This window comes from Pelecanus crispus, chromosome 8 (assembly GCF_030463565.1).
Source record: "Pelecanus crispus isolate bPelCri1 chromosome 8, bPelCri1.pri, whole genome shotgun sequence".
Taxonomy (NCBI): domain Eukaryota; kingdom Metazoa; phylum Chordata; class Aves; order Pelecaniformes; family Pelecanidae; genus Pelecanus; species Pelecanus crispus.
In genome coordinates this window covers 7,044,071-7,064,299 of record NC_134650.1, presented here as the reverse complement: position 1 = coordinate 7,064,299, position 20,229 = coordinate 7,044,071, and the positions used below count along the sequence as shown (strand labels likewise).

At 56.3% G+C, this 20,229-nt stretch overlaps 1 protein-coding gene across 1 annotated transcript; it reads right to left on the bottom strand.

The window, feature by feature from the left end:
* Positions 1 to 1,124: 1,124 nt before the first annotated feature.
* Positions 1,125 to 14,403, bottom strand: SLC6A7 (solute carrier family 6 member 7). The gene is made up of 14 exons (XM_075714919.1): positions 14,371 to 14,403; positions 8,572 to 8,752; positions 7,732 to 7,863; positions 6,941 to 7,175; positions 6,270 to 6,408; positions 5,837 to 5,971; positions 5,059 to 5,162; positions 4,347 to 4,471; positions 3,849 to 3,961; positions 3,638 to 3,769; positions 3,176 to 3,275; positions 2,709 to 2,809; positions 2,333 to 2,500; positions 1,125 to 1,340 (listed from the first exon to the last, which is right to left on the bottom strand). The coding sequence occupies exons 1-14, from the start codon at positions 14,401 to 14,403 to the stop codon at positions 1,125 to 1,127; spliced, it is 1,914 nt and encodes a 637-aa protein (XP_075571034.1).
* Positions 14,404 to 20,229: the final 5,826 nt, after the last annotated feature.

Below are 20,229 nucleotides of genomic sequence, written 5' to 3'. Positions count from 1 at the left end.
CATGCTGAGGACTCCCCAAATAACCCACACAGAGACTGTGTCACACACCGCTTTTTAATGGCGAGCCGACAGTACACAGGAGAAGGCGCACACGACACGGGGGTGATGGGGACCGGCTGTGTTGGGTCCAAACAGCCCCGTCCAGGAGCTCACTGGCACCCCCAGGCCAGCAGCATTGGCAGGAGATGGGGTCTCTGGGACACGGGCCCTGGGGTGAACTACCCCAAAATAACACACAGGCACTGAAACCCAGCCTTTCGCCTTTCCCTGGGAAAAGCAGCAGCCAGGGCTAGGGACAGCCCTCGGATCCCCCTTGGGGATGGACATGGGTCCTCCTTTGGCACTGGCTCCAGCTGAGACCCATCCCTGACCTCCTGCACGCATGGGGAACAGCTCGCCCAGCCTCTTCCCTTCCTTCAGCTCACCCCAGCCCTGCCAGGCATCACGGGAAGAGCTGCCCTGGCCCACCAAGGTCCCTGGGGGATCTACAAGCTTGGAAAGGCCCAAGTTGATTTGCTTATAAAGTTGTTTTTTTTTTTTCTTTCTAATTGTTTTTAACTGCTTATTTATTAGGTCAGACTTCTTTAGCAGGATGCTGATTTGTGCTGGTTTTGCTGGAGTACCTCCATGTGAGCGGAGCGCACCAGCACACACTGTCCTCAGGGCATGGAGGATATTACAGTCCTTTCTCGCATGTGTTTGCGGGTTATTGGAGTTAAATACACACGAGCAGAGGACAGACCAACACAGACGACCTCCTCCTCCTCCCCACCTCCTGCAGCCTGAACATCCCTGCAGCCAGAGCATCCCTGCACGGCAGGGGCAGGGATGGGGCCGAGGGTGGGAGCGGGGCAGCCTGGACACTTGAACCAGACACCATCACATGAATGCACAGACTCGTCACACAGCTTGCCACACTGAACAGAAACACCTCAGGGGCACCGGGATGGGCAGCAGCTCTGTCCTGGCAGGGCTAGGGCGGCGGCGAGGAGGCCGGCAGGGTCGGCAGCTCCCGACCGCTCCCCGAAAGACCCCCGCGAGCCATCCTGAAGTGCCGCAGTGCAACCTGTGCAAATTGGGCGGGGGAGTGAGCCCCGCTCCAGCCCGCAGGGCGCTGGGTCCCCTCACATCATGGACTCTTCCTCCTCCTCCTCCTCCATTTCCCGGTCCACCTCAATGGCCGTGTTCTCATAGCTGGTGATGCCCCCGTATTTCCGCATGTGGACCATCAGCGGCTTGGGGGACTGGCTGCCAGCCAGGCTCGCCACGTACATGCCAGTCCGGTTCTCCTCCAGCGACGGGCCCCAGTCCATGGCGGGCCGGCTGGCTTGCTGGACTCGCTGCAAGGAGACAGGCGGACAGAGGACAGACACCCTGCACCGGCACCTGCTCCGCTCCCCAAACAGCACCCCGACCCAGCAGCTCACCCACCCCTCCCGGGGGATGGTGTTCTCTGCCAGCCCAGAGGAATAGGAAGAGCCCCCGATGAGGATGGGATGGGGACAAAAGCTTGTCCTGAAGCTTTGGGAGAAGGCAGTTTTGTATAAGTGCGCTGCTGTGGGCTGGGAAGGTTTTATGGTGTGTGGGTGCTGGTGGCAAGGGCTTGCAGGAGCTGGGGGCTATCGTAGGGCTATGGCCCTGTGTGGGGGGTTAGAGTCACCCAGGCAAGGGGTTAGCCTCAGGCAAGGTGGTTCCTGGCCATGCCACTGTGCCCGCGGCTGTGCTAAGCTGGGTTGCAGCCAGTAAATACTCCATCCGGCCAGCTGCTGCCTGGGGAGGGCAGCAAGCTCTGCTGCCTCTGCTTTTAACAGCCTGGGGAGAGCAGCAAAGCCCTGCCAGGCTGGGAAAGCTGTGAGCAGCCAGCAGCTCCATAACCTGCTCCTAGGAGAAACCTCTCAGCGGAGGGATCCCACCTGTGCTGCCTGTGGCTGCCTGCATGGTCTGGCAGCTGCCTTCTTTGCTCTGTCGTTGTTCCTGCAAAATGGGTGCAAAGTCCCACGTGCCCATGCCCGCCCCACGTTAAGGACAACATACTTCCCCACAGGGCAAGGGGTAGCAGGCTTGCTTTGGAGGCGGGATGCGCACAGGGCTGCCCCTTGGGAAGCAACATGACTCAGTGCCTGCCTGGCATCTCCGGAGGGAACACAGCTGGAAATGCCCTGGGATGTGCCATCTCTTGCACCCCATGGGCAGCAAGGAGGGATGGGGGCACACACCTCCAGGAGAGAGGATGCAGAAATTGTGGGAGGATACAGGCTCAGCAGTGGCTCGTGGGCACCCCTACACATTTCTGGGATGTTCCCCAGAAATGCTGGGCCCCAACACCTCCTACCTCCCACAGTGTCCCTTCTTCTTGGAGCACAGCCACCACCATGCCCACAGGAATCATCAGGCAGGAGAGGACTCCCATGAGGATGCCCAAGACCTCAGCCCAGACAGGGAAGCGGTAGCTGCCATACTCGGAGGGCTGGTACTTGACGATATTGTACACCAGCAGAGCCTGCAGGATGGGAATAAAGTGAGGCCAGCCCAGAGCCCTCTGAAGGTCTCATGCTCAAAAAAGGCCTGGAGACCTCCCAGCAGAATCAGAATGGTCCCTGGGGCAGGAGATGCCAGCAGAGCGACTTCTCGCAAGGGGAGGTCACCCAGGCATGTTGGCACCACTGCAGCTCTCCAGCACCATCCAGCACTTCAAGCTGAGCAATTACCATCATTGTTGCGGGGGACAGGACCATCCAGCAGGCTCTGAAGTAGGGCCCTGGTTTGAAGCCCAGCATCATGTGGATATCTCGGCAGAACCTCTTCATACCTGGAGGAGGGAGAGGGACTCAGAAGCTGTGATCCCTCCCCTAGAGCCAGGTGCCCGTACCAGGTTGCCCTGCACCGACCAAAAGCGGTGGTTTACATCCTCTACAGCAAAGAATTGTCTCCCCTCCCAGCTGGAAGGTGCAGGAAGGGGGGCCCAGCTGATGCTGTCTGAGGGACCAGGCTCAGCACCCCAGGTATCTCTGCAGAGGTGAATCTAGTGATGGCCAAGAAGAAACAAGAGGTTGGAGCAGAGATGTTTCATGCTCCATTGCAAGGCTGCTGGCTCCCCTACCAGTCCCTCTAAATCCCTCTCTTCATACAGACAGCCCACTCCTCTCTGTGCCCCTGTGGGGACAGACCCCCTTACCATAGACACGTGTCACCACGAGACAGGTAGTGATCACCACCACCATGAGACCAAAGCCAGCGCTGTAGTCATCCAGCAGGACCAACCAGTACATCCCACCCTGTGGAGGCAAAGCACAATGGCCAGCATCCCCGGGACCAGCCTCCCAATAAACCCCCCCCATGTCCTCCCACTTCTGGGGACACGTCCCCTTAGCCCCTTTGGGGGCACTGGGGAAGACAGCAGTCAGGCACCCTCAGGAGACATCACTCTCCTTCTGGGGCTGGTACAGGGAGAGGAATAACACTGTGTTGCTCCTCATGGTCCTCACATCCCCAGGAAGCCCAGGCTCATCAATCCTCTCTCTTCCACTTTGTTAGCTGATGTGAATACATGTGTCTGCGAACTCGGACCCTGCCCTAAGCTCTCCCTAAAATGAGGCCCTAGCTGGTCCCTATGATGCATCCAGCCCCACACCCTTACCTCTGTTGTGAGGATGAGCCCCATCAGGAAGAGAGCGATACAGATGACAGCTGAGAAAGAAGCTTTCTTTGGCCGCAGGTAGTAGGGAAATTCATCTGTCACTGCCGTAACAATGGTCTCCATAAAGGCAAACTGCACACAAAGAAGAGGGTCCCTTGAGCCCTCTGGGCTGCCTGGGCACCATGGCTGGCTTGGTGGGCTCTGTCCTTACCTGGCTGTCCAGGCCCAAGGTTAACAGCATGAAGAAGAACAGGAAAGACCAGAATGGAGAAAGGGGGAGCATTGTCATGGCCTGGGGGTACACCACAAAAGCCAGGCCAGGACCTAGGGGAGGCAAAGGACAGCAGGGTGAAAAGGGGGTGGCAGCACTGGGCATGGGGGGATGGAGGAGAGGAGAGCCCAGCAGAGCAGCACCATGGCAGGGACCTGACTGGCTCTTGCAAGACAGGCAGAAGGGGTCCTGCAGCAGAGGGTGGAGAGGGGCAAGAGAACCAGCCTGCTCCTTGCTCAGGCCTTTATTAGACATCACTTGATGCTGCTCAAGGTTTGCAGGGGAGGAACCGGTCTCCCCTCTTCCCTGCCCCTGGCCAGCTGAGCATACAGCTCCAGCCCTCGTGCTGACACCCTCCAATGCCTCTGCCCTGGAAGGGATGCTCCTCAGTGCACCCAGGCAGAGGGTGAAGGAGAAAGGGTCTTCATTTGGCCTCACCTGCTTTTGCCACCTGGTTAACAGGGACCCCAAGCTCCTGGGACATGTATCCCAAAACAGAGAAGATGGCAAACCCTGCCAGGATGCTGGTGATGGCATTGCCCAGGGTCACTATGAACGTGTCCCTGCAGAGGAGAAAGAGGATGCTCTGAACACGCCCACTCCTTCCCACCCCACACCAGTGCACGGTGGCATTGCCAGCCCCAGGTGTCACAGTAAGGTGACCCAGTATGTTTCTCCTCCAGGGCCTCTCCTGGCATGTGCTTTCCAGGGTCAAAAGGAGCGTATATCTAATGACACGGGTCATTTTGTGGGGTTCATCCCATGCTTGCTTTCCCCAGTGGAGGGGATCAATGTGGCCCAAATGTCCAACACCCAGACTCTCCTCTCTGCTGGTGACTTGCAACAGGTGCTGGGGACTGGACAAACATGCATAACTAGCCTCAAATATCCTCAGCCTTCAGCACCTGCAGCCCAAAACTTCTGAGCCAGGAATTGTGTCTTGATGCTTAGCAGAATTTTCTTCCACAGATCCCTCTGTCCCTCTCAAGCCTGTGCAAGCTGCCAGGTATCTGTAAGGTGCTTGCGCAAGGACCAGCGCTGGGTGACCGTGTGCTGCACCATGTGCTTCTGCTGACTTTGAACCTACCAGCTGAGATTTTCATGGCTCCCCTCAACCCACGATTTTTACAAGACAGCAGCTGGCTCCCACCTGTAGATGTTCTGATGGAAGGTGTTGTACGACGCGAAGGTGAGGAGGCCCCCAAATCCTACCCCAAGGGAGTAGAAAATCTGCAAGGCTGCCTCGATCCACACCTGGGGGAAGGAAACAGGTCTGAGGAGAGCAGGGGTTTGGAAACCTCCCCTTGAGGAAGAGAGTTGGAAATATGCCTCCCCAGAGCCCCTAGCACATCTTCTCCAGCCCTCAAGGCATGCAAAGCCCACAGGGTCTTTGCCTTTCCTTGCTAACATGCTCACCACTCGTAGTGGGTCAGTTGGATAGTGGAAGGGTTGACAAAAGCATTTTAGAGCCATGCATAGCATTAAATGTCCTTGTAAAACTGTGTGGTCTCTGCTACCAACACTGCTGACCCAAGGAAACTCCCCACTTCGCATGCCAAGAAAAACAGAACAGCCAAATCCACCACAGACACCCATTGCCACCCCCCGAGCCCATCACAGGGGCTGGGCTAATCCTGCCCGTGGTCCTGGTACCCAGGTGGTGAGCACACCATCCCCTGCACAGACATCCAGAAACACAGGCATGGGGCTGGGCCAGGCGGGAAGAGCAGAATAGACAAGGCATGGAGCAAACACAGATTGCTGAAAGGCAAATACTTTTGGTCTGGGAGCAACCAAGACAGAGGACTTTTGGTCAAGAAGTGACTAGAAAAGGCACCCAAGTAAGGAAACCACCTCTGTTGCATGCTGGAGGTAGCAGGAGAGGTTCATTTTTGTGTCTTGAACAAATTGCACAAGATCCTGCTCACCTTGGAAGACAGCAAGTGATCAAACTGGGGCGTGAGGTAAAACCGGATCCCCTTCCAGGCCCCCTCCAGGGTCACACCACGAATGAGCAGCATCACCAGGATGAGGTACGGGAAGGTGGCAGTGAAGTACACGACCTGCAGGAGAGCAGAGCCAGCTGGGAGCAAGAGCACAGCACAAGCGCTTCCCCCCGAGCCCTGTCCCCGGGGTGGGACGCTGCATCGCCTGGCATCACCCTGCAGTGCTGGGGTCCTTGGGATGCAGCAGGGCCAGTGGTGTCAGTCCTGCCGGTGTCTGGGTGTGCAAGCCATCCCCGAAGTGGCCTGTGTCCAGCTGATGCTGTTTATGGGTCTCACTTTCCCAGACGTCCAGAGAATCGCAGGCACTGGTGAGCATCGCTGTAGATCCCCCCAAAAAAGACTGTCCAGCCCTTACCTTGCCAGAGGATTTGACTCCCTTTAGGATGCACAGATAGACAATAGTCCAAGAAAGGAGCAGGCACAGACACAAGTTCCATCGGATCCTCCCGGGATCCCCAATCCCAGAGCTCCCTTGGATGTGCAGGACGTACCGGCTAGGGTGAAAGGAGAACTGCAAGTGAGCAGCCACAAGCATCCCCCACCATCTTCCAGAGACCCTCTCTGAACCTAGCAATGCCTCTGCTGCAAAAAATAACCTTGTCAAAAATGTCAGCAAAGAGAGAGCAACAAGGCACTGGCAGCTATTTGCCAGGGAAGGGGAGCAGTTGGTGGGATTTCTCCACCAAGCATTAAACAGCCCAGAGGGGATGCCTGGCAGATTGAGAGCAAATTCCCAGCTGGTCCAGGCATGGGATGCATTTCAGTCTAACATATCTCCAGGCCAACAAAGCAGCACTAGGTCATGGACACCTCCCACATCCCAGGGACATGATCCCAATGGCTAAACTGAGATTATCACCCACAGCTGACCCCAAGAGCCCATCACTGCACCCACAATGCTCACCATGGGTGTCCACCACGCCATGAGATGAGCAGCACAGACCTTCACCCCTCATCCCATCCCCATGCTCTCCCAAAAAGGATGCCAACCATGTCCCCACGGCCAGGTCAGGATGACCTCTTTACCTCCAGTACTCCTCGCTGGGGCTAACGGTGTTGGTGATGTTGACGGGGAAGGTGGTGTTCCCCGCCTTGATGACATGGTGGTCCAGGCACAGGTTGGTGTTCCACCAGTTGCCGCAGTGTTGCCAGGGCAAGTCGCTTGTGAGGGATGCAAAGAGGTAGAAGAGAACGTAAGCAATGATCATATTGTAGTAAATGGCCACCAGGGAGACGATGAGGATCGTGCCCATGCCAACGCCTGGAGGAAGGAGAGGGTAAAGAAGGAGTGAGCCACCTCCCTGGAGCAGAGCACATCCAAAGCCAGGGTCAGACACTGGATCTCAGCAGCCAAATGTTTAACTAGTCAGAGGTTCACCTGCTGGGGGGAGCCTCTTATTGCCATTATCCTCTCCGGACATGCCTTCTCTGAATTGATGATCTGTTGCATCATACAGATGATTTGACTCCACCTTAAGGTTGAGAGTAAAGTATTTGATCTGACCTTTTTTTGAACTGCCTTTAGCAATCATTGCTTAGCTTTGATGCTGTGTTTTGTAAACTAGCTGGCTTAATAATTTTCATACAGTTTCTAGAGCTGATCATGACATCATGAAGACTGATAGATCTTAGATATATCTTGCAGCTACTAAACCGCTAACCCAAAAGTCGAGCCTGCTCCACCAGGATTCCCCCAGGATTTAACCTTTGATTCTAACAAAAGCTTTGAGGGTCATGGGATGATGCTGATGGTCCATGTCCTCATCAAGCAGCTCTTCCAGAGGCCCTGGAAGAGGGCCTGGACTTCATTCACGCACCTTTAAAGAGAGGGCTTATCTTCCAGACAGCGAGTGGCCCCAGGCTGGAGAACTGGCCAAGCGACAGCTCCATGAAGAAGATGGGTATCCCACAGATGGCCAGCATGATGAAGTAAGGAACCAGGAAAGCTCCTGCAAGAAGTAAGAAAAACACCCTAAATATAACACAGAGCAAACACCTAAAGCCTCTCTATGACAAGGACTAAAGTTCATTCAACATCTGTGGCCCTGAGGGATCTACACCAAAATCTGGAAGACAGCAAGGGGTGGCAGCTCACCATTAGTGCAGGAGGAAGGTACTGGGATTCACCTGGTGCCATGCTTTCCCCCTCCACACAGACTCTCTTTTCTCCTTGAATCTTTTGCAAACACCATGAAATTCTCCAATTATTATTGCATGTGACAAGCACTTACTCTGGGAGTAGTTGAACAAGCTGGTCACTTTGTGCCATCACACCAGGCTTTTGCATTTCAAAAGGCTCGCTCCCCTCCTTCAATACCTGGGAAGCATTTGCTGACCCTGCTGAGTCCTGGAGGACACCAGACCAAGAAGCTATTGGAAACCAAGGGGGATGCTCAGGTGGTATTCAGTCCAGCATGGAGCTGGGGATGTCTCCAAGGCCATGAGTGCAGAGATGGACTGGTGAGTCCCTTCCACACATGGGTACAGGTGGTTAATGCCCTACAGCAAGCATGGGGAGCAGGGGGAGGTTTCACCCCACAACAACAAATGCTACTTCCCAGCCCTGAGAAGGGGAAGGGGCATCTCTTCAGAGACACGTCCCACCAGCCCAGTTCAGTGAGGGGGAGATGTGACCACTCCAAATCATGTCTGAGTACCTCCTCCATTGGTGTAAGCCCTGTAGGGGAACCTCCAGACGTTTCCAAGGCCCACGCAGTATCCAATGCAGGAGAGGAGGAAATCCAGCCGCCCCGTCCAGTTCCCTCTGTCTTCTGGGCACTCGGAGCCCAGGTCCCCGTCCTGGCTGCTGGGGCTCACCAGGAGCTCTGGCGTCACTGGCTGAGCAAGACAGCAGGGGATGAGAGAGGGCAGCCAGAGGTTGAGGAAGGAACAAGAACAGGGGATGAAGAGCAGGAGAGAGGGAAGGAGCACTGAGAGCTCGGGTGTGATTTGGTGACCCTGAGTCGCAGCATGGACACTTGTCCCTTGGAGACACCCAGTTGTCTGTGCACCACCCCAGACGATGTCCTGCTCTGCAAGGAAAGGGGATAAGTGTGATCCCAGAGCTCTTCTGGGAAAGGCAGGATGGCCCTGGTTCAGCCTGGGAGGCTAGGACTGGACCCATCTTGGAATCCCGGTTTCCCAAGAAAGCCTTTCAAGGAGCCGTGATAAACTTTCCTGATCTCCTGCAGAGCATGGGTGTGAGGACAGCAGGGGAAGAAGCATCGCCAGCATGCCAGGGACTGTGATGCCCCCAGCCCCTGCCGTGCCGTGCCCTCGGCTGCCAGTAAATGCTCCGTGTGGTTTTCGTGCTTTTCCAACTGCCAAAAGCCTACACTGTGGGGATTTAGTGACATCCTCCTGGTTGTCCCTTCTGAGCAAGCTCCTTCCAGTTTTCCTAATCTGCCCTGGATCAGTAAGGCACAGGCAGCTCTTCAGCAGGCAGGGGATTAACCCATTCCCTTCCTCACTGGAGCTGCCTCAGCTCTGCAAGAGAGAGCTGCGAGTTCTGCAATACATTTAGGTTGGAGTGATGCACGAGGAGGGCTCACTGGTGTCTGTGTGTGTGCACTCATCAGGTCTGCAATGAGATGTTTAGTCTGTCTGAATTTCCCCAACCTCCTGGCCCTGGGAGAGTGGGGAGGGCATCCCTGCCAGCTCCCATCCCATCGGCAGTCACCAAAGCTGAAAGCCCCAGCCAGCAGCTGCTGGGTGACATCCCATTGCAGGTATCCCCTCAGCAAGACTGGGCAGCAAAAAGGGGTGGGATGAGGATCCTGCCCCTGCGTGTTGCTGTGCCCCTGCCTGGGGGTATGTCAGGTTTGGCTGTTATTGAGGCACAGAGAGAGAAGGACGCTGGGGTCCCCGCTGACAGGGCACCAGGGCCAGACAGACGGAGCCCATTTGGGAGCCTCCCTTCCTCCTGGACTCTCGAAAGGAAAAAGCAGCCTTCTCTGTATCCCTGAGTTCATGGGTTGTAGGGAACAAGCCCACGGGATGTAGTTAAGGGAGAAGGACCTGGATTTGGAGGGATCAGTCAGAACGAGGTGTGGGTCCCCTGGCCACCAGTGGGCACATGTGCTCAAAGCTGACAGCAGAACTCCGTCCCCTGGGGACATCAGAGTTGGCTGGTGAGCAGACCCCAGCGCTGGGCAACCCCACGGAAGGTGGCAGCCACCTCCCCTACTCCTCTTCCTCTTCCTCCTCCTCCTCCTCCTCCTCCTCTCTGGCCAGACCGCAGGATGCTCCTGCTGCTGGTTCCCATGGAGACAAAGAGACATGTTGCCTATGGTGATGTCCACATGCTCCCACCCTTCGCAGGGTGCACCCTGCTCCTCCAGCCGAAGGCACCGAACGCAAAGGTGAATCCGTCCCCACCCAGCATGCAAACCCCTCGAGGGACAGGATGAACCAGGGCCAACCTGAAATGCACAGCCCGAGCAAAGGCGTTACACTAAAACCTGCCATTAAAAGCCCATCCCCGCTGGATGCCATCATCACAAGGCAAGGGCCAGAAGAAAAGCCTCAGAAACACAGGCTGAAAAGTCAAAATGTGACCCAAATATAATACTGTTGCTATAAAACCGTTGCTACCTGGCAGCCCTCCTGCAGGTGTCTAACACAGCTCTCCGGCTTAGCAACTTCTCCAAACCGTGGCCATGCCTGCTAATGAACCCAGCGCGCACAGCAGGCATGACCTGCAGCAACCTGTGTTTGCGGGTGATGGGCGAACTGCTCTGCAACATCCCTCCTAGACGTTTCAGCTGCTAAAACCTGTATTCACAAAGGTCCCTGACAGGTGGGGACAGGAGCTACGGGGCCATCACAGTTTGGTCTTCCCTCAAAAAATGCTTCCCAGTCCATCACATTGCCTGGGGAGCTCTCGCTTTCCAGGTTTGCATCACAGAAAAACAGCAAGCAGGGATGCTGGGAGATCATTAAATCCTCTCATCTAATTCTTGCACCTCTGCCTGAATCCTAAACAGCTGCAAGAGGGCACCAGTGGAGCTGCATGACCTGATGAAATGCAGGTGCCAAGCCATCAGATGTAGTATGGAAATCAACACAGAAGCAACAAAAAGAAAAGAAAGGAAGCAACAAAAAGAAAAGAAAGGAACCAACTGGACCTTTTCCAAACTGTATATGGCCCAGTCCTCATCTCAGTCACCCTTTTCAAAGGCCATGGGATGTAGTTTGTCACCCGTGTCTCGGTGATGACTGCCCCCCTTATTAATATCTTTAGCTGGAGCTCTGCAGTTTAAATTTGGGACCCCAGGGCAGAAAGCAGAGACTGCTCAGGAGTCAGATAGATGCCAAGGATGGTGACATTGCGGTCGCCATTGGGCAGGTTGGGGAGTCACGGGCCAGGGATGCTTCTGGAAAACACACACAGAGGCTGCTCCATGACTGCGAAGCCCAAAAACGCTCCAAATCATAGCCTTTCCATAGAGAGAAAACCTGGCCTGTTTGCCTGACTTAAAATGAATTGCAAAATGCAGCATTTAAGGATTCCAGCCCATTGTTGTCCCAGATAGGAGCGAGAGGCACACCTCTCTACTTCAGGCTGCTGGAAATCTCACATGCCGGCTCGATTCCAGCCATTTTTTTTAAGATTAATGCTCCCTTTCAGCCTTTGTCATGACAGGAATTTTCTTTTTCAGCAGCAGCTGAAGTGCTCTAGTGCTACAATATTGCTCTAATGCTTTTCACCGTCAACTGCCATCTTTCCAAACGGGCTCCAATCTCCTGGTTATAAACAGACAGGAACTAACAGCTCCCTTGGCAACCACGTCCTCTTTGAACATGGTATCACTTTCCATTATTCACCAGAAGATGCTCCCAAAGAAGTCAGCAAAGCAAAGGTCACTGAGAAGAAAAAGCACTTTAGTCTCTGCCAAGATAAGAGCTGGCTTCCATAAGGAAATTGCCCTGTGCTAATTATTTTCTGTAAACCAATTTACTTAAACCAGTGCAAAACTCATCTGTATCCACGAAAAAACAGCCAGATTAAAGTTCCTTTTTCATCATATTTTGTCTCCATTCAAACTGGCATTGTGGGGTTATTTTGTCAGTGTTTTGTCTGCAGATCACAGCCTTTGATTGGGAGAAATGCCACCCGATGCCAGATTTCTCCCCTGCGGATCTCAGCCGGGTGCGAGCACAGTGCGTCTGTAAAGCGTGAGTCACTTCAGATTAGTGTGAGTTGCTTGTTAATCTCTTCGAGAAAGGAAAAAAACCCACCAACCTAAAAATTAATTCAGATGTAATATCCCTTAGAAAGTGAAGTAAATAAAGCATCTTTATGGTGTGGAAGAGCCCCTTGAAGGGCTGTGCTAATGCCGGGTTCCCCCAGCACATGCCAGGAGAGGGAGCAAGCGATGCTAGAGCCAGCACAGGAGGCCTGGGGGCTGGAGATTGCTGAGGCTGAAGCAAACTCATTACAGTGATGTCCAGAGCGCAGGGAGCATGCACAGCTGCGAATGCTTATGGCCTTTCATCCGAAAACCCTGGGGAAGGAGCAGGGAAGGTTTAAGGCAGTTTGCGGCAGGCAGAGGAGGGCAGCGGCTCAGGCAGGAGGATGCTGCTCAGCAGCCTGGCCGGGTATGGGGAAGGGCAGCCCAAGTCCTGGCTCCCACCACAGTCCTCCGTGGGCTTTACCAAATAACCCCCCAAAGCAAATAAGCAGACAAATAAAAAACATCCACTCAGCTCTTCTGGAAATACTATTATGCAAAAGCCAACCTGAAATCCTTAGAGCCTGAGAAAGATCTTCTCCATTAGAGAGGAATTTCCATATGTCTAAAACATGTCTGGTGAGAAGGCTTAAAACTCCTGGCTCACCGATGGGAAGTGGATCATGATGAGATGGAGAGGAGGCTGTCGGGGTCCTGGGGCAGGCACTACAGCCAGGGCTGTGCAAACTCCTCCGTCGGCCACTGCCGGCTCCGGGCAAGCCAGATGCCAGCATCGCACATGGTGTTCCCAAGGTGCCGCGTGGCTGCGAGCACCAGGCTCTCCATCTGGAGCTCAGCAATAGTATTTTTGGGTAATGAAGGACAACAGAGCCCTGAGCAGCACCAGGAATGGGGAAGATACCTTGGAGACATCTGCTTTTCATTCCAGCTGATTGCTGTGGGACTAAATGAATTCCTGAATAAATGTTGAACAGGATCACCAGCAGCAGAGAAATTCTTTCAAGTATCTCAGAAAGCCTTTGGAAGGGACAAAGGCAACTTTTAACAGATCTTGCAGTCATAAAGTCACCTGAAAAAGCAATTTGCAGGAAAGAGGAGGAGAGGGAAGAGCCAGATGATGCCTCCAAACAACAGTGAAGAAAGGTAGGCAGCCCTGAAGCTGCCAGGGCCATCAGATAGCTGCTGGTTTTCACCAGGCCACTGCTGTCTTTTTTTACATCATGTCCCAATATCCTAGGAATTTCCTGGCAGGGTTGAAACTCTCCTGGGTTTTCATTCATCTGAAGGCTGGCACAGGTTGGAGTCACCCTGCCCTGTGGTTAGAGGGCACAGTTTGGCAGAGGGCAGAGCCAAAGGGGCTCACAGCCCGGGATGCTCTGGCAAGGGCTGACCCACCGGCAGCAGTGGTGTGTCCCCATGAGGGAGCTGTGGCTGCCAGGCTCTGCCACCCCACGCCAGCCTCCGCCACCCCGCACCACCATGTATGCTTGCAGGATGGGTACGAGAAGGGGCTCGGTCCCTAACATGCAGGGAGATGGGGACCCAGAGACCCTGCAAAGTGGCAGTGGAGGGGAGCCTAGGATAGGAAAGCCTGAAAGCTGGGTTTAAAAAGGGTTTCCAGCAGGATATAAAAAGGGTTTCTACCTCTGCCAGCTGCCAAAGGGCACCGGGGGAGTTCAGGGTCCAGCACTACCCAGACCCCTTTAAATCCTGTGGAGGAGGAGGCAATCCCAGCTGCAGGTGGGAAAGCAACTGCCTGGCTCGCTGTGCTCATGCCAACGAGGGGGGGACCCCTCACCAAGCCCCGAGCCTGGGCAGTCCCCAGGGCTGGCAGGAGCAGCATTCCCGGGAAGCCACACCGCGGGGAGCCAGCTCTGCCCCCGGGTGCCCACCCACAGCCACCCAGCCAGACACAACATGAATCATTGCCGGCAGCACCTGCTTGCAGGGGAGGGATGGGAGAGAGCATCCAGGCAGCCGGAGCGGGCAGCAGGCAGCTCTGCCCACAGCGCAGAGCCTCTGTGGTCTGCTAATTGCAGGGAGGCAGGAGCAGTCATTGCAAAATGCCCCCCATCCCTCTCCCCACAATCCCACTTCAGCCCCACGCACGCAAACTATCCCTGTTCGCAATCCCTGCCAAGGAAAAGTCTGCCGGCTGCACACAGAGGCTCCCCGGGCAGGGGATCGTGGGGCGATGGGCACGCCTTGCCCCCACTCCCCCGCTCCCAACCCTGGGAGGCACCCCCGCTTCCCGGCACTCACCTCCTGGAGATGCTGCTGCCCAATCTTCTTCATCCCAGAATCCTGTTGCTATGCGCTCCCCGCTCTGAGACTTTTTCCTCTCGCTTTCTCTGGCGATAGGGAGGGAGAAGGGGGAGCGGGCGAAGCGATGACAGGCAAGGCGGGGTGCCACTTTCCTGCCGGCTGGGCTGGCGGGGCGGAGGGAGGCAGGGGGGACCGGGGGAGCAGGGCTGGAGGAAAGGTTTGCCTGGAGTTGAGGATGGCTGGTGTGCTGAGCAGGGAGGGAGGAGGAGACGGCTCTTGGCAGGCTGGAGAAGGGCTGTCTGTCAAACGCACCCCTGCCGAGGTGGGGTCCGGGACCTTAGCCCCCCGTCGGGGCAGCGAGGAGGAACGGCTGCTGCCTTACTCATGCCACAAATGTGTCAGGTCTCCCTAGGGATGGACCTGACTTTGCAGGCACCCTGTCACTGCGCACCCTGGGGGTCCCACTTGCCCCAAGCAGCGGTGGCAGCAGTACAAGTGCAGGTACCAGAAGCTCCCAGCATCTCTCTGTCCAGCTCTGAGCTGATTTTCCTATGGCAGGACACAGCTGGAGCCTGAGCAGGTCAGAAGTGACTTCTCCCCGTGCTGCCCGAGCCTAGTCCCCAGCCCAGGGGAGGGGGATGCTCAACAGCCATCAGTCCCTTTGGGTAGGACCAGCACATCCCACTGTGCTGGGGGAGAGAGCAATCCTTGGGCAGGCCCCAGGGTGAGCAGCTGAGTCCAGCATATCGTGGACCCAATGCTGGAGCACAGGTCACATCTCCAGGGTTCAGACATCCCTGTTGAGTCAGCAGTGGGATCCTACAGCCTCAAAGCCCAGGGAGATGTGGGCTTTTCCCCATCATGCTCAGTCAAATTCCCAGTGAGGTGGCAGAGAGCTGATCTGTGGCTTCTTCTCCCACTTTCATGGTGGGAAATGTCCCCTGTGGGGCTGCAAGAGGGGACAACCCCACATGCCCCAGAGCCAGTGTGGTACCAGGAGAGCTGCTGTCTGCCTCAGGACCCACAGTAATGCCTCTTTCCCTTGATAACATCCTCCTCCTGTCCTTCACTTTCTCCCTGGACTGTGCCCAGTCCATCAGGAGTGTTTGTTCCTTTTCCTTGCAAATGCCCTATGGTGCTCCAACGTGCCCCAGACCTGTCCCCAGCTGCTTTGCTCAGGTTTAAGGCTGAGCAGGCAGCACTGGGGGTGTGGAGGACAATGACAGGGCTGGGACTGAGAGGACCCAGACTGCCCGAGGTAAGAGCAAATCTCCCTGACATCTAATGGCAGTTGTGCTCCTACAGCCTTCCAAGTGCTTCTGAAAATTTTCCCCAAAAGGAAACGGATCCCGAGCATAAAGATATTTCTGCGGAATCCAACATGAGGAAGTGGCTCAGCGTTTGCACAGTGGGTCTTTCAGAGCTAACATTTACCCAGATTTCCCAGCAGGAAAGAAGGAAGGAGCAAACTATATAACCCAACAAACATCTTTTTTCACACACTCACAGCTTTCTAAAAAAAAAAAGTCTTTGGGAATTCACCCATCCAGGTTTTACCTGCCTTGGACTTAACTTCTCCCTCTGCCGGGATGCTGGCAGGGAATGCTGAGCCCAGAGCTGGCCAGGCTGGTGGCCGGGGGCTGCATTGAGCACTGTCCCAGCCTCACCTTTCCTGATTGGGGCAGGGATGCTTTGTTTGCCTTTCCTGCCTGTGTGATCTGAACCACCCCTTTGGCTTTTTCCCTTGGGATCCACCTAGAGAGAAGTGTCCCACAGCCACCGCCCTGGCATAGGAGGGGAGAGGCTGGTGCCACCTTGTTACAGCTGACCCAGCCCCAAGTCACCAGCATCGACTGAGTCCTGCACAAACCACCCAGCCTTCCCTGGCTGGACTTCAAACCCCGATCTTCTTGTCTCCAGGGCAGTATTTACCAGCAGAGACATCCAGGGATGACGCTACCCTGAAATGTCCATGTTGATACTGCTGCTGGTGGGATGCTCTGTGTCTGGAGCTCCCTTTTCTGTTTTGGCTGGTGCTGCTCTGGTAGCACCATCAGCTCTCTGTCACCTGGGACTTCCCGGGAGTAGAAACCCCACCCTGGGCATCTGGGGTGCTCCAGCATCTCATTGCAGAGCTGGCTTGGGTCTGGCATTACCCTGGAGCCAGCAAGAGACCCACCTCATGGAACAGCACCTGCCAGAGGCAGTGGGAGCCAGAGGAGTGTTCCGTGAGGAGCAGCGCAGTCCAGAGATCCCAGAAAACCCAGGAGAGCTCAGGTGGAGGACAGCGGTGTTGCACAGCTGTCCCCGTGCCCTGATCCCCAAGGCCCCGGCACTAGGGAGCACACACGGGTGTGTGCTTGCAATCATTTTCTAGCAAGCTTTGCCTTCTCCCACCTCACCCCTGAGCCATGCCTGGGGCATCAAGTAAGCCTTTCCCTTCCTGTGGGCTGAAGCACGGGCGCAGTGGGGTGGTAGGGCTGCAGGAAAGCAAACGCGTGTCTCTCCATCCCAATGCAGTGCCTGACAGGCACTGTCACTGCCTGCGCTGCCTGCCACCGGTGGGAAAAGAGAGGGCAGCACACAGGCTGGGGAAACACCCTTGCCCACCCGCATCCTGGTGGCAGCCACCCGGGAAGAGGCGAGAAGGTGGCTGACAGCAAGATGGGACCATGCCCAGATCCGCTCCGCGAGACATGAGGAAGGCGACAACGGCAGCGGCGCTCTGGTTAGTCACCGCTGGGAAGCATGCCATGCTGGAGGCTGCTGGCAGGCCGACAGCATTTTTTGGCCACCTGGTGTGCATGGCCTTATTTTGATGATGATTTCAAGATTTCTCCAAGGAGGGGTACAGCTGGGCAGCGGGAGCCGGTGGGAGGCGCAGAGGAGGGAACAGGAAGAAACTGCGGGGGCTTGTTGGGGACAGTCCACAGGGTCGCCTGGCCGTGGGGCCAGGCTGTCCCCATATGGATTCAGATCCATGTGGGGCCATGCGACTTAGGAGGCAGCTGCTGCAGGTGCTAAAACCGGGTGCCTGTCACCTGCCGGGGGTGCAACTGTCAAGGTGACACATGTCCAGGAGGTTTGGACCAAAGGTCCCAAAGCTGGTGGGGACATGGGATCCACCAGTCCCTTTCCTGGCATAGGGGGGCACTTCGCAGGGCTCGCCCATCCCTGCCCAAATGATGGCTGGAGGGAGGCAGGGGAGGACACGAGAGCAGGGACGCAGCAGATGCATTTCGTCACCCAGCCAAGAGGCGTGTGTGTGTGTTGGGGGAAGGGGTGGCTGGGCGTGTGGGTGCATTTATTGCCTCTTCCCGCCAGCGCCGGCTCCCTGTGCACACATGGGTGGCAGGGACCCAAGGGCACAGCCCACGGCTCGCTGGACTTTTACCCTGCTGTGCAAACAGGCAGGCGCCAGATTAGGGTATCAGTTGGAATTTCATCCTGTCAACGGCACCCGCAGCCTCTCTGGGCGGGTGGCAGAGCATCTTCCCTCCAGCCTGGCCTCTCGCCCACCCATGGGCACCCCAACGCAGCGAGTGAATTTGGGAGATGTACGTTTCATCCACACTCAGGACTCTGTTCCCCTTCAAGCTTCTCCCTTGAGCAAGAGCTTGCAGGTGATGGTGATGCCCAGGGCTGGGCTGCCATCACCCTGTCCCCTGCCAGGGCAGGATCCCATCGGCCAGTCCCCAAGTGGCAATGACAAAATTGGATGTCAAAGGCAGGTGAAGCATGGTGAGGGAGGAGAATGTGTGCGGAGGAGCCAGCCCCTGGCATGGGGACCACGCTGGAGCCTCCGTGCAGAACTGGACCCCAGTTGCCCCAGTCTGGCCCAGCTCTTTCGGCAGCTGGCCCATCCAGTCCCATCCCTTTTCCCATATGGCACCAGCTCCATTTCCTTTGCCTCCCCCGGCCTGTTTTAGCTCCTGATGCCCCACATCCCCTTTCAGGGGTGCAGGGAGGCAGTGGTCCCATGCCGTGGGCAGCAGAGGTGCCGTGCCAGTGAGCACGGGGCTACCAGGGTGCAGTGGTGGGTGCAGTGGTAGCTGCAGCCACTGTTGCAAGATCAGGAAAAAAAACCCTTGCTCTGTCCCTCTCCCTGCAATGCCACCTCATCCTGCCCCTGCTTCTCCATCACCACCCATGAGGACTTTATCCCGCATCAGGTGTCCCTCCACAGCCACCTGCCCTGCCTGGACACCTCAGCACACATGTCCCCACCTCTCTCCAGGCAACGCTTGGCACATATGGGGCTGGAGAAGCCGTTTTGGGCAGGGATTCAAGGGCAGCCCCTTGCTTGGTGCCCTGCAGGACCAGGGGGACGTGGCTGGGATGGAGAGAGAAGAGTGTCGAGCACTGATGCCAGCTGTCCCAGGCACTATCTCACATCCTCGTTCTCTGTTTGCTCTTCTTGGACAAGGAGGATATTCAGCCCGTCAACAGCCATAAAACAAGATTAGAGGCCTGGAGGCGCCAATGGGAGGTGGCCACGTCCGTGGGCAGCTGGCCTTGTTCTTTGGCCCCCACCAGCCCAAGCCCAGCCTCACCCTTTCCCTGGCTGCCCCCAGGGCTGTGACTTTGCAGCCATCGGGTCTCCCAGCATGGCCAGCCCTCTCAGTGGCAAAGGCCACGCCACCCCCAGCAATGCCCCTGAGGGATGGGCACACCGCATGCTACAGGGGCAAGGCTGCCGCATCAAGACATCCGCCTGCACCGTTTTTAGTGGGGCTAGGCAGGACCCCTCGCTCCCAACCCCAGCCGTGCTCGGGGGCATCAGCACAGGTGCAACCCCGGAGCTGGCATCCCTCCCCTGCCGCAGCACTGCAGGCCAGGAGGAGATGGCAACAAACCCATGGCGTGCGGGATTCCTGCTCGCTTTTATTTTCACCAATGCCTAAAAAATAAAAAGGAAAACCAGTTCTGCCTTATATACACAAAATCTGAGCCAAAGTCCCAAGCCAATGCAAACATTCGTCCTCATCACTGAGCACAGCTGGCAGTGATGGCCAAGGGAGGTGTCCTACGAGAGCTGGAGCAGGGCGGTGGGCGCAGTGGGATGGCAGGAACCCGCTTGTAAAAGCTGCCATGTGCCTGGGCACCTTGTTTTCTGGGCAATGAAGGGCTGGGAGCAGTGTGAGTCTGGTGGCGGACAGGGCGGCCGAGGGATGCGATGCACAAGCAGTGCTGGGTGCGATGTGAGGGCTTGGCCGGGCACTCTGCAGGCAGCAGGGGACATGTCTGCTCTTCCACCTTTCTGGAGCTCAGAGAAATAACACTGGGAAAGGCCATGTGAGCTGCCACATGAGGTCCATGCACCCTCATCTCTGTCTTGGTCCTGGGAAGCCGCAACCCAGCAGCACCCAGCGCAGCCCTGAGCAGGAGCTGCAGACCCTCCTGTGCCCCAGCTGTGCCCCACTGGGCTTTGGGGCATCAGAAACCCGGGCCAATACAGTGGTCAGGACTCAGCAGGGTGAAGGGACATTTCAGCTGCCGTGCACCCGCAGGAAAAGAGGGGTATCAGTTACTGGCCTAGGGCACACAGTGGGCAAGAGGTGATGAGTGCACGGAGGAGTGGGGAGACGGAGACCAAAACCTGGAGTCCTTTGGGTTTGAATAAAACAGGAAAAACCCACTTCTCTGGCTTTCTGGAAACCACTTCTCCATCACCTAACACCAGGGCACGTGCCAGCCCTTTGTCTGCCTGAGATGGCTTCTGTGCGCCCCAGCAGCAGCTCCCAGTGCCCGCAGCGGCTGTACTCCCTTGGAGCAGCACCACAACGCTCTCCCGGTATCGGGTCTTCTGGACAGCCTGGGGCTGGATCTTGCACCCTGTCCCAATGGCAAACCTTC

What these genes read in the sequence shown, in the direction of transcription:
- SLC6A7 (XM_075714919.1), bottom strand. Translation starts at nt 14,403, where the DNA reads ATGAAGAAGATTGGGCAGCAGCATCTCCAGGAG. An exon ending in CCCAGCGAGGAGTACTGGAG is followed by an intron (nt 6,409 to 6,940) that starts GTAAAGAGGTCA and finishes CTTTCACCCTAG; the next exon opens with CCGGTACGTCCTGCACATCC. An exon ending in TGTCCCCCGCAACAATGATG is followed by an intron (nt 2,501 to 2,708) that starts GTAATTGCTCAG and finishes CCCATCCTGCAG; the next exon opens with GCTCTGCTGGTGTACAATAT.